General features: G+C 43.2%; 1 protein-coding gene across 1 annotated transcript in view; it reads left to right on the top strand.

Annotated features, from left to right (window-relative positions):
• Positions 1-8,440, top strand: part of LOC145342388 (retinal guanylyl cyclase 2-like) — a 48,000-nt gene extending 39,560 nt beyond the window's left edge. Inside the window, exons 17-20 of the mRNA XM_080187926.1 lie at positions 1,070-1,164; positions 1,279-1,364; positions 1,465-1,549; positions 6,505-8,440. Coding sequence (XP_080044052.1) covers positions 1,070-1,164; positions 1,279-1,364; positions 1,465-1,549; positions 6,505-6,510 — 272 coding nt within the window. The 3' untranslated portion in view covers positions 6,511-8,440. The remainder of the gene's footprint in view (positions 1-1,069; positions 1,165-1,278; positions 1,365-1,464; positions 1,550-6,504) is intronic.
• Positions 8,441-12,570: the final 4,130 nt, after the last annotated feature.

Raw genomic sequence — 12,570 nt, 5'->3', positions numbered from 1 at the left:
TACAACACAGTTTGTGTAACTTCACGCCAGAATTCAATTCTTGAAGTGCAGACATATTTCTAGAAAATCTCCAAGACCAATTTTGTTTTCCTAGAAATGTGGGGAGCGATCTTACCATCGGTCGTGCCACTGTCCAGCTGCAGTGAGGTCACAGAATTTGGTGGCCATTCACTGCAACGGGATGGGAAAATCCCGCCGGTGTAAATGTTGATAAGATTCCAGCTGTGATGTCCCTCGCAGTTCCCGGGACTCCGAATGTCGTCTAACCAGGGCATTGCTGTAGTGTGACTCCTATCCCTTGTGTTCTAGCCCTATAGATCTGAAAGCAAGCATTCCGTGAACTTGTTAAAAATTATTTTCTAAGACTTTAATGGTTGATGCAGCTAAAGCCCCAAAATCTCTTTGGAACTCCACTCTTCCTGCTTTTTCACACATGAGAAAAAATACAATTCTATTACGACTAAGGTAGAATCTACTATTCTATTCTTTCTCTGTCCAAACTGGACAACCACACAATTACCTACATTGAAATCCATTTGCCACACTTTTGTCCAGTGACTTAACCTATTAACATGGCTTTGACATTTCATGCTTCCCTGTAGATTACTTACAATGCCGCCTATGTTATGGATCAGCTGAACGTTGTTCTGGGGTGGTGAGAAAGCATAGATTAGGTGGAAGGGTGCCTCAATGATACAATATGGGTGGCACGGTGGCACAGTGGTTAGCACTGCTGCCTCACAGCGCCAGGGACCCGGATTCAACTCTGGCCTCCTGTGTGGAGTTTGCATTTTCTCCCCGTGTCTGCGTGGGTTTCCTCCGGGTGCTCTGATTTCCTCCCACCGTCCAAAGATGAGTGGGTTAGGCTGATTGGCCGTGCTAAATTAATCCTAGTGTCAGAGGGATTAGCCGGATAAATGTGTGAGGTTTGGGAATAGGGCCTGGGTGGGATTGCGGTCGGTGCAGACTCGATGGGCTGAATGGTCTCCTTCTGTACTGTAGGGATTCTATTATTGTAATGCATCAAAACAATGTCACATGATTTTGACATTTTAATATATCTTTGCAGCTTATCGCATTCATGTCAACCACACCACTGTCAAAATTCTTCTCAGTCTGAATGAAGGCTATAAGTTGGTGCCCAGGGAAAAGTCGGAGGTGATGGTAGGTAGCAGCCCATTCCCCCTGTCATAGTCTCGTTGGTCAGAATTTCTCCAGTGTTGGGTTCAGTGCTAGAGAAATAAACTTGCTGTGTTGTCATTCTCCTTATTTTGTAAGGACCAAGGCTTTGAGGAGACCTATTGGCTGGTAGGAAAAGAGGGCTTTACCAAGCCATTACCAAAACCTCCAGAACTGAAGCCAGGGTAAGCAAAACAAACCTTTACAACTGAGGCAAGGGTGAAATAATTATTGCTGTCAATTGTAGTCACCCCATCTCACCACAAAATGTTTTTGTTCACACAGGCAAAACACTCATGGTTTGCAGATGGAGGAAATGGCAAGATACAAAAAAATGAAAGAACAAAAACAGCAAAAACTAAGTGTCCAGGTAAAGCCGTGTCTATAAATGTATAATATTCTGTGTATATAAATGTAGACTGTTCTGTGTATATAAATGTATAATGTTCTGTGTATCTAAATGTAGACTGTTCTGTGTATATAAATGTATAATATTCTGTGTCTTGTGCACTATCTTGTTCACTTTAACATTTTTGTGAATGATTACATCAAAAAAAATTTCCTATCACCATTCTTACTCATTCACCGAAAGCACTTTATATTGTTGTAATTCATGGTGGGGTAGGGGTGGGTTTGGGGAGGGGGGAGCTGGTGGTGGTGTTTTGTATATGTGTGTGTGTGTGTGTGTGTGTGTGTACTTTTTTTTAGTCAATTTGTGCCCAATCTATTTTGTCAGTTGTGGCTCAGACTTTTTATTCCCAGCCTTCATTCATAACTCACTAGCCAGCTGCCCACCTGAAATGATTAACTGCTGATAGATGGTGATTAGACAGTTCGGAGATCTTCACTAGTGCTCAGTTAACACATGGCAGCTCTGGAGTTGGGTGAGGGAGGAGTACAAAAGTTCAGCAGAGTCTTGCGGGTAGAGGGAGTGGGAGGCCATGTAGGGCACTCAAGGTCTACACTTCCTTTACTCAGGTTAAGATAGAGGAGGGGAGGAGTCAAACAACAGTAAGCCAATAGGTTTTTAGAGGTGATTTTACCTACAGAGTACTCCCTCCTCCCCCCCACCCCTAAATCCACTCCCAATCCTGCTCCATTTACTTGGAGAGAGATTTGCAAAATTCAATGGTGCAGAGGGATCTGGGTGTCCTAGCACATGAACCAAAATTAGAATGCAGATTCAGCAAGTGATTAGGAAGGCAAATGGGATGTTGACCTTTATTGCAAGGGGAATGGAATATGCAAGCAGGAAAGTTGTACTGGAGCTGTACAGGGCCACATCTGGAATACTGTGTACTGTGTGACAGAAGCAGATCAGAGAAGGCTCACTCAATTCATTCCTGGACTGAGGGGCTTACCTTGTGAAGAAAGGTTGAAAAGGTTGGGCCTATACCCATTGGGGTTTAAAAGACTGAAAGGTGATCTTATTAAAACACACAAGATCCTGAGGGAACTTGATAGGGTGGATACCTGAAGAATGTTTCCCACTGTAAGAGAGACCAGAACAAAGCGACACTGTTTAAGAATAAGAGGTCTCCCATTCAAGAGGGGGAAGGGGGGGGAATTTTCTTTTCTTTTGTGAGCGCCTGTGAAATTCTCTTCCCCAGAGAGCTCTGGGGGCTGGGTGAATTTAGTTAAGGTAGAGATAGCAGATTTTTGATAGACAACAGAGTTAAGGATCATGGGGGTTGGGGTGGGGAGGGCAGTTAGGGGGGCAGATAGAAAAGTGAAATTGAGACACATCCAGATTAGCCATGATTTTATTGAATGGCAGAGCAGGCTTGAAGGAGTGAATGGCCTACTCCTGCTCTTAAGTTCTATGTTCCATACCTGTTGGGCAAAATCCCTCTATTTGCCTCAATTCTGCCATGTTAGTTAATGCTCAGGAGTAAGCAACAGTGGAAAAGAATATACTGGGCAATAATCTCCTCTTGTAATTAGAACTGACAACATCTCTGATTTCTAAGAGCGGTCTTTATCAGAGATAAATATCGCCCTGATGTATCATTTATCCATTCTCAATGGTTAATGCTGCTGTTATAGACAAAGGAATCTTGTGAACATGGTATTTGTTTATCCTCTTATACAGGATCAACATCAATTTCTAGATATTAACATCTGGATTAAATAGTGACCGTTAACAATTGTCCAACCCAACAAACCAAAGCATCCCATTTAAATCCAGGCAGTTGGTCACCCTTCGTCCCAAATTTATCCTGAAGCACTTCATCACTTTATTTGTTCCTGTGACCTTTAAAGCAGGCAATGATTTATTAATTTTATCACTGATTTCCAAATATGACAAATTGTGACTTTTAAGGGGCGTTTGGACAAATACATGAATAGGATGGGAATAGAGGGATATGGTCCCTGGAAAGGTAGGATGTTTTAGTTCAGACAGGCAGCATGGTCAATGCAGGGCCACAGTTCCTGTACTGTTATTTTCTTTGTTATTTGTTTTATATGTATTTACTGATGTATATGGTGCCCATACTATGTTTAGTATTTTAGAGCAATCCTAAAGCAATTATATTTTTCACAGTAAGTTCAACGTAAGCCTACTTGTGACACTGACAAATAAACTTAAAACTTATTTTAGCACAGGAATGAAAGGATGCAACATAGTGCAATTGGAAATAAATGTAGTCACGGTCCCTGCTTTTGATTACTAAGCAGTGACTCCTGCTCCAAAGGAGACGCACACGAACCAAAATTAGTATGCAGATTCAGCAAGTGATTAGGAAGGCAAATGGGATGTTGACGTTTATTGCAAGGGGATTCATGAATCACAGTCTATGAATCTATGAATCACAGCCATGATACTCCCTCTAGTCTGATATTCCCCAGTAACCCTCACTGTGTAGGTTGATGCACAAAGAATGAGCATTCTGTTCAGCTACTGCAGAAGGATCCATGGGACCTTCCTTTATTATTACTCAGGGTAGGAAAGTGGACTTGGGGAATATCAGATCAGCCATGATCCTATTGAATGGTGGAGCAAACTCAAGGAGCCAAACGGCCCACTCCTGTTCATAGTACAGAATCATAGAATCCCTACAGAGCAGGAGGAGGGCATTCGGCCCATCGAGCCTGCACCTACAACAACCCTACCAGGTCCCATCCCGATGGAATCAACTCAACCGCACATCCTTGGTGCGTGGGAGGAAACCGGAGCTCCTGGAAGAAACCTATGCATTTACGAGGAGAATGTGCAAACTCCACACAGACAGTCCCCCGAGGCTGGAATTGAACCCGGGCCTCTGGCCTCAGTGCTAACCACTGTGCCACTGCGCTGCCCTGATCCGATTACTTACGGTCTTGTGGTCTCTCAGGAGCAAAAAAGAGTAAACTGGATGAAAATAATAGCCCAGTGGTTTACTGGGTTAACCTAACACCCAATATGGTACAGAGCCATCCAGACTAAGAGATTCCTAGATTTGATCTCCTGATTAGTGCTGTGTTAGTTGATCTCAGTCAAGTTGGTGTAGGGTTCCCATAATGGCGTCTGATCTCCTGATCTGGGGAAAGGGGAAAACCAGTGAGGATCTCACTCTCAATCACTATCCATAGAACTGCTACTGCACAAGAGGTGAGGATATGTTAGGACTTAACTACAGCTTAGTCTGAAAACCTGCTCATACCCAATGCTATGAAACAATAGCCCAGCATGAATCAAGTCTCATTTTAAGTTGGGCAAAGGATGTTGAATACCAAAATAAACTCATACAGTGCCTTTTTTACATCATAAAACAATTTCTATCTCACAGCATTGTATCCAATGTTTCAATGTACTGCAAGTGAATATGAAGATATGTGTTCAAGTCCCAATCCTGGAACTTGAACACATAATCCCTAGTAACAAATTTGCAGATGATACAAAGTTGGGCGGGAGGGTGAGCTGTGAGGAGGATACAGAGATGCTTCAGCCTGATTTGGACAGGCTGAGTGTGGGCATCTGCATGGCAAATGCAGTATAATGTGGATAAATGTGAGGTTATCCACTTTGGAAGAAATAATAGGAAGATAGATTATTACTTGAATGAGTGTAAATTGAGAGAGATGCTCAACAAGAACTTGGAGTCCTCGTGCACCAGTCAAAGTAAGCGCGCAGATACAGCAGACAGTGAAGAAAGCAAATGGTATGTTGGCCTTCATAGCGAGAGGATTTGAATATAGAGATAGGGATGTTTTGCTATAGGGTGTTGATGAGGTCACACCTGAAGTATTGTGTGCAGTTTTGGTGTCCTTATCTGAGGAAGGATGTCCTTGCTATAGAGGGAGCACAGCGAAGGTTTACCAGGCTGATTCCTGGGATGGCAGGTCTGTCATATGAAGAGAGACTAAGTCGGTTAGGATTATATTCACTGGAGTTTAGAAGACTGAGGGGGGATCTCATAGAAACTTACAAAATTCTAACAGGATTAGACCGGGTAGATTCAGAAAGAATGTTCCCAATGGTGGGGGAGTCCAGAACTAGGGCTCACAGTTTGAGGATAAGGGGTAAACCTTTTTGAACTGAGGTGAGGAGAAATTTCTTTACCCAGAGGGTGGTGATTGTGTGGAATTCACTCCCACAGAATGTGGTTGAGGCCAAAACCATTGTCTGATTTCAAGAAGAAATTAGATAGAGCTCTTGGAGCTAAAGGGATCAAGCGACATGGGAAGGGGGGGTGGTGGGGAATGCAGGATGTTGAATTTGATGGTCAGACATGATCGAAATGAATGGCACAGCAGGCTTGAAAGACCGAATGGCCTATTCTTGCTTCTAGTTCCTATGTTTCTATGAAACTGCAGTGCAATGCTGGAGTACAGCATGGTCAAGGTATTACCGTTCACACTTTCTCGGTGTCCATGTGTATAGATCCCTGAAAGTTGGCACCCAGGTCGATAGGGTTGTGAAGAAGGCGTACGGTGTGTTAGCTTTTACTGGTAGAGGGATTGAGTTTTGGAGCCATGAGGTCATGTTGCAGCTGTACAAAACTCTGGTGCGGCCACACTTGGAGTATTGCGTACAGTTCTGGTGGCTGCATTATAGGAAGGATTTTTTTTTGCTGCCAAATAAAACTGTTGGACTTTAACCTGTGTTGTGAGACTTCTTACTGTCAGGGGGATTAGCACGGTAAATGCATGGTGTTATGGGATAAGGGCTCGGGTGGGACTGTGGTCGGTACAGATTCAATAGGCTGAATGGCCTCATTCTGTACTGTAGGGATTCTATGATTCTAAGATCTATCAAGCTAATTCCAGTATGATATTGATTGAACTAATGGTGGTGGACCTTGAGTTTCACTTTTAACCCATGTTTTCGCTTTTTATTTACAGCACTGACAAGAAAAATCTGTTTAGGAAGAAGACAGTGTGCATCGAAACAGCTCCCACAGCCGGGAGGACAATGGTAACTTCACAGATGGCAACCTTAATCCTCATCCTCTGATTAAGAGGCTATCACCTGATTAACAAGGACATTGCAAAAGGTTATTCTTAGTGGCATTAGGACCATTGAGGCAGATAAACCAGAGATGGATTATTAAAAGTAATCTTGGAGAAACGTTAACTCAATTCGATGCCCATCCATCACAGCAATGACGTATAGAAATTTAGCTGTCGAATATTTCTCGTGTAAAGGGCTTTTGATCTTATCCCATTAAAAAAAGTTCTAAAAATCCAACATGTGGCAGAGATATTTTGAGCACAAATCTAAGGCCTCAGAAGACCTAAGACTACTTTCTGCACATGTGATCGAATTAGGAATTTATTTAAACACCGATCAACATGATATATGCTTTTCTCAAGACGTTTGCACTGTATTACATTACTGAAGTGGGATTAACTTTAGAATCATGAAATCATAGCATCCCTACAATGCTGAAGGAGGCCATTTGGCCCATTGAGCGTGCACCGACAGCCCAGGCCCTATCCCCGCAACCCCACATATTTACCCTGCTAAACCCTCTGACACTAAGCACCAATCTACCTTGGTCAATCAACTTAATTTGCACAGCTTTGGACTATGGGAGGAAACTAGAGGAAACCCACGCAGGCATGGGGAGAATGTGCAGACTTTGCACAGACAGTGACCCAAGGGCTGGAATTGAACCCGGGTCCCTGGAGCTGTGAGGCAGCATTGCTAACCACTGTGCCGCCCTGAATAACATCCTAAACTATACTAGTACAGCAACCCCTAACGGTACACAAAATCATACAAGTATAATGGAAACCTGATGTGCATCTGACATCATTTTATAACTATGGTGTGAAGGTTTCCTTTAATCGCTACTGGCAGCATCCATTCAAACTCATCTATACCATTTTATTTGATTAGAAAAGACGGGAAGAATCTTGCCCCAATATACATTGAAGAGAATTTTATGTACCAATTCAGGTTGTTATAACACCTGATGCTATTTACATGAATTACATTGCCCTGGTATCTGCAGCCAGGGAATTGTTGCATTATAGTGTAGGTGCTGACTGTTGTGGGTATTTTGTGCGGGTTTTGTTCTTTATTCTTTCATGGAATGTGGGTGTCACTGGCAAAGTCAACATTTGTTGCCCATCCCTAATTGCCCCTTGAACTCAGTTGTGTGTTGGGCCATTTTAGAGTAAATGTTAGAGTCAATCAGATAGCTAGTGGGTCAGCAGTCACGTGTGGGCCAGGCCGGGTAAGGATGGCAGATTTCCCTCCCTGAAGCACATTAGTGAACGTGATGGGTTCTTCCAATAATTAATGATAGTTGTCACCATCGATGAGCCTAGCTTTATTTTTCAGACTTGAACAATAATTCCACCAGCTGCAATGATGGGATTTGAACCCATATCCCCTGAGAGTTAGCCTGAGCCTCTGGATAACCAGTCCAGTGATGTTATCACTACAACACTACTTATGGCATTGTACACCTTCAGGTATTATATCACTGCTACCTCTACCCTGATTTATCCGAAAGTTGATAATAGTTTTTTTGAAAAATGAATAATGATCTCTTCCCCACAACCTTTCATCTTTCCACTCCCTGCTCGTGCTTTCAAGTTAGAAACTCGCTGGGATATACGTCACTGGGTACCTCCCACTCTCCCCAGTCCCTTGCTCATGGTGAGTGTCACTGGGCCACAGGACTTTCAGGTCATCACGGCCTCTCGGATCCTGCCCTTTGCCAACCAGCACTATCCCAATTGCATAACCTTGAGAAACTCAAACCCTGAATTATGTTGCATTCCTAGTCCCATATCCCCAACACAAGTAGAATTATCCAGCAGTGTTCGCCCCAAAACCGGAAAATCCTGCTGGGGGGTCACTAGCTGTTGCCTGGTCTGTCCATATCCTACCCTCCCACCCCACCCACCACACCCGCCCCCCCAACCCCGCTGCCCGCTACGATTCCTCTGGTGGGCGGGATGGGAAAATTCAGCCCAAGGACACAAAAGCCAACTTCGGAATTTTAGCATCACCCCTTTTTATTCATTTAATCTCTCAGATTTTGCACCCTATCACTGACACTCCCTTTTGCTGAGAATTTCCAGCATTTTCAGTTTAAATTTCCAGTTTTCAGTATCCACGTTACGTTGCCTTTGTAGTTCTAAGCTGAGATCAGTTAAATCATCATAGATGAAGCACTGGTCCCCAATCTTTAAACATTTGTCTGGCTCAGTTTTGCTTTAGTCACCTTAATGGGACCACCAGGACAGATCTGAGTATACATAATACACATACACATCATTATATCCGTTTGAGGATCTTGATTGCTGAAATAAAATTCTGCTGTGTATCACTCACAGTCCATAACGACACGAGAATCATTTTGTTAGATTAATCCATCTACCTCTCCAGTGGCCATCTGTCATCCTGTTACGCACATGTTTTTTTAATGTAACCAGGTGCTCCCCTCTCCCATTACTCATTCGATAGTTTTCCATTATGTTAATGTCCAGCAAATCAACATGACAACATTTAATCATATATAGCTGGAGGGAAAAGTATTTCTCAGCAATATCATTAAAGAGCCATTGCTGGGTGGCAGAATAGTTTGCCAGGCATTGCGTCCAGTTTGCAAACAGGATACATAGTCAGTTGAGTGATTTAGTATGACCAATCAGTTTTACAGGAACAACTGATACATTCTGGGTTAAAGTTCCTTGAGTGGCCCTCTCATATCTTAACCCAGTGTTTTTTGAATTCATTCGTGGGACACGGGCATCTCTAGATGGCCAGCATTTATTGCCCATCCCTAGTCACTCTTGAACTAGGTGTCTTGCGAGGCCATTTCAGAGGACAGTTGAGAATCAACCACATTTCTGTGGCCCTGGAGTCACATGTAGGCCAGACCAGGTAAGGACAGCAGAGTTACATCCGTAAAGGAAATTAGTGAACCAGATGGGTTTTTCCAACAATGATTTCAGGGTCATCTGTAGACTCTTAATTCCAGATATTTTTTATTGAATTCAAATTCTAACATTTGCCATAGTGGGGTTTGAGCCCGGGCCCCCAGATATTAGCTGAGTTTCTGGAATAATAGTTTCGCGATAAAACCATGAGACCATCGCCTCCCCCTGAACATTTACCATACATGAACCAACCCTGTTGATCAACTTTATCATTTTCTGCTTAATTCAGGTGGCCAAGCTTCATATAAAAGTCTAGATTGGGAGTGTGAACAGGCTGTTCAATGCTGCAGGGTAATTGACACTGAAATATAACTAACAAACATAACACCAAGACTACAACAGTATACAGAGCAGCCTTTAAACACTCTGGTCACATCTGGAATCGAACCCGGATCCCTGATGCTGTGAAACAGCAGTGCCCACACCGTGCTGCTCTAAATGTATGGCCCTGAAATTCTGATGGGTCGGAATCATTGAATGCTGCAACTCATAAGAAGGCCATTCAGTCCATTATGTTGATGCCGGCTCTTTGGTAGAGATATTTCATACCACATAATCCCATAATGTTCTTAACTAATTCTCTTCTGAATGTTATATCCCACCATCCTTTCAGACAGCCTATTCCAGATGGTAACATAACCCCAGTTCTACCAGTTTACCATATTCTCCTGGTATTTTGTTGCTCCCCTGGGAGATCTGAAGCAGGAAACAGGACCAGATATTTGCTCTGCAGACCATTATTACTCCAGGAGGTGGCCATTCAGCCCTTTAAACCTGTTCTTCCTACTATCCACCAATTTATTGCCATGTGGCGGACTGCATCCTTATAATTTACAGTTTATGTTCTGTCCCATACTGCTTAGCCTGGATGATAATTATTCAGTTATGTGACGGTGTTACCAACACCAAAAACCAATACAAGAAGCGTGACAGGGTCATCATGGATTTCACAGTCTATTGATGATCTTAAACTATGGCTATATAATACATATTGAATAAATGTTCCCCGTAATATAGATATGTCCATGTTGACATCTATAATGCAACTACTTGTGTTTCCAGCTTATTTATTAGTGTCTCAATTAGGCTTACATTAACACCAACCTCAATGAAGTTAGTGTGAAAATCCCATAGTCACCACACTCCAGCACCTGTTCGGGTACGCTGAGGGAGGATTTAGCACGGCCAATGCATCCGAGCCAGCACATCTTTCAGGCAGTGGGAGGAAAATGGAGCACCCAGAGAAAACCCACACAGACACGGGGAGAACGTGCACACTCCGCGCAGACAGTAACCCGAGTCGGGAATCGAACCCAGGTCCCTGGCACTGTGAGGTAGTGGTGCTAATCACTGTGCTAGTACATAATGCTTTTGTTATTGGAAAAAAGTCAACTTTCTTCAAAGCCTTGTGAATCCATTTTTGAGAATAGGAATCCTCAGAGCAGTGCTTATCACAGACAGATAGTATCACCCAACAACATCCCATTACTTTTACGCAAGAGGAAAATATGGTGAGTTGATCCTTTGTTTGCTTGAACAGCAGTCTCCACCTGCTGGTGGAATATAAGAGAACATTTCTATCAGACTGTGTTTGGACAGCAGGGTGGATTCATTGACCTGCGCTCCCATAAAACAACCCTGTTCAAAGCAACAGATCTGTACTCCCTTCTCTCTTGAAGGCTTGAAGAATGAACTCTTACAGTGGAGTTATTTCAAGATACATATTAAAAATAAGGTGAAGGAGCAGCATTAAATTGGGATTAAACATCTTGGTCCAGGAAATGAACATGTTTTAATTTAATTGATCATAAAATCCTACAGTGCAGAAGGAGGCCATTCAGCCCATCGAGTTTGCACCAACCATAATCCCACCAGGCCCTATCCCCATAACCTCATACATTTACCCTAGCTAGTTCCCCCTGACACTAAGGGGCAATTTAGCGTGGCCAATCCACCTAACCCACACATCTTTGGAGCGTGGGAGGAAACCGGAGCACCCAGAGGCACGGGGAGAATGTGTAGACTCCAGACAGAGACCCAAGCTGGGAATCGAACCCAGGTCTCTAGCACTGTGAGGCAGCAGTGCTAACCACTGTGCCACCAATAGATAATCTCAAAAATTTTAGTTAACTCCTCTGGGCTCATTTACTGTGAGTGAATGGTGGAAAGAATGTTCCTGCTCAGAAAAGTGCGACATTATGGGAACATAACATTCTGACTCTGAACTTTCTCCTGTTTGTTACCATTTTCTTAGTTTTCTTGTCAGTGTCACACAACATGGCATTAGTAAATGAAGCCAGGTAGTGTATTGTGACAGCAGTGTGAACAGATAGCTGCGTTAGCTCTCTGGCTGCAGTGGTGCTGAGTGGGAGAAATTGGAGCATCTCCATTGCTGGAGTTTCTGATGAAGAACTGCTCAGGTAGACTGCTTCCAATCAGAAGTCACGTATACAATCAACAGCCTTAAATTTTAGCTGTGCGCTATCCCACATGCAGGAGCGTTCAGTAAAGGGCACATTGACTATTTGAGTACTTCTGTTATCATTGCTTATTGTATAAAAGTTGGACCACTGGGGCAAAATGTGCCTTATAATGAAACCAAACTATGAGATACTCGATCGTGCCCTGTTAACATTATTGAGGTGGAACAACTTTGGGAAGTCCAGTAAAAATAACTCTTGGCTGTTGACCTTTTGATCTGACTGACTGAAACCGGTCTGTAGTCTCTATCTGAACAGTTTCCAATCCTGTGTTTCACTGGTTGGAATCTTTTGTTCTACGTTTGGTGGTGGGTGCGGAAGTGAAGGCGATTTCTGCTGGGGTGGGGAAGTTTGGATGGCAACTTACACATACACTTACATTACCCAGTCACAAGTATTAGCTGCTATTTACAGGCACTCTCTAAAGACAACAGTGCACCATGGATGGAGTCGATATTGTCAGGTCACACCATTAACATGCAGCGGTAAGGGTGAACATTCTAATTTCTCCGTGATGGGGAACTTAATT

This window comes from Carcharhinus amblyrhynchos, chromosome 4 (genome assembly GCF_965287045.1).
Source record: "Carcharhinus amblyrhynchos chromosome 4, sCarAmb.v2.hapA, whole genome shotgun sequence".
NCBI lineage: Eukaryota > Metazoa > Chordata > Chondrichthyes > Carcharhiniformes > Carcharhinidae > Carcharhinus > Carcharhinus amblyrhynchos.
The sequence above is the reverse complement of the archived record's forward strand: the minus strand, read 5'-3'. Positions and strand labels throughout refer to the sequence as shown.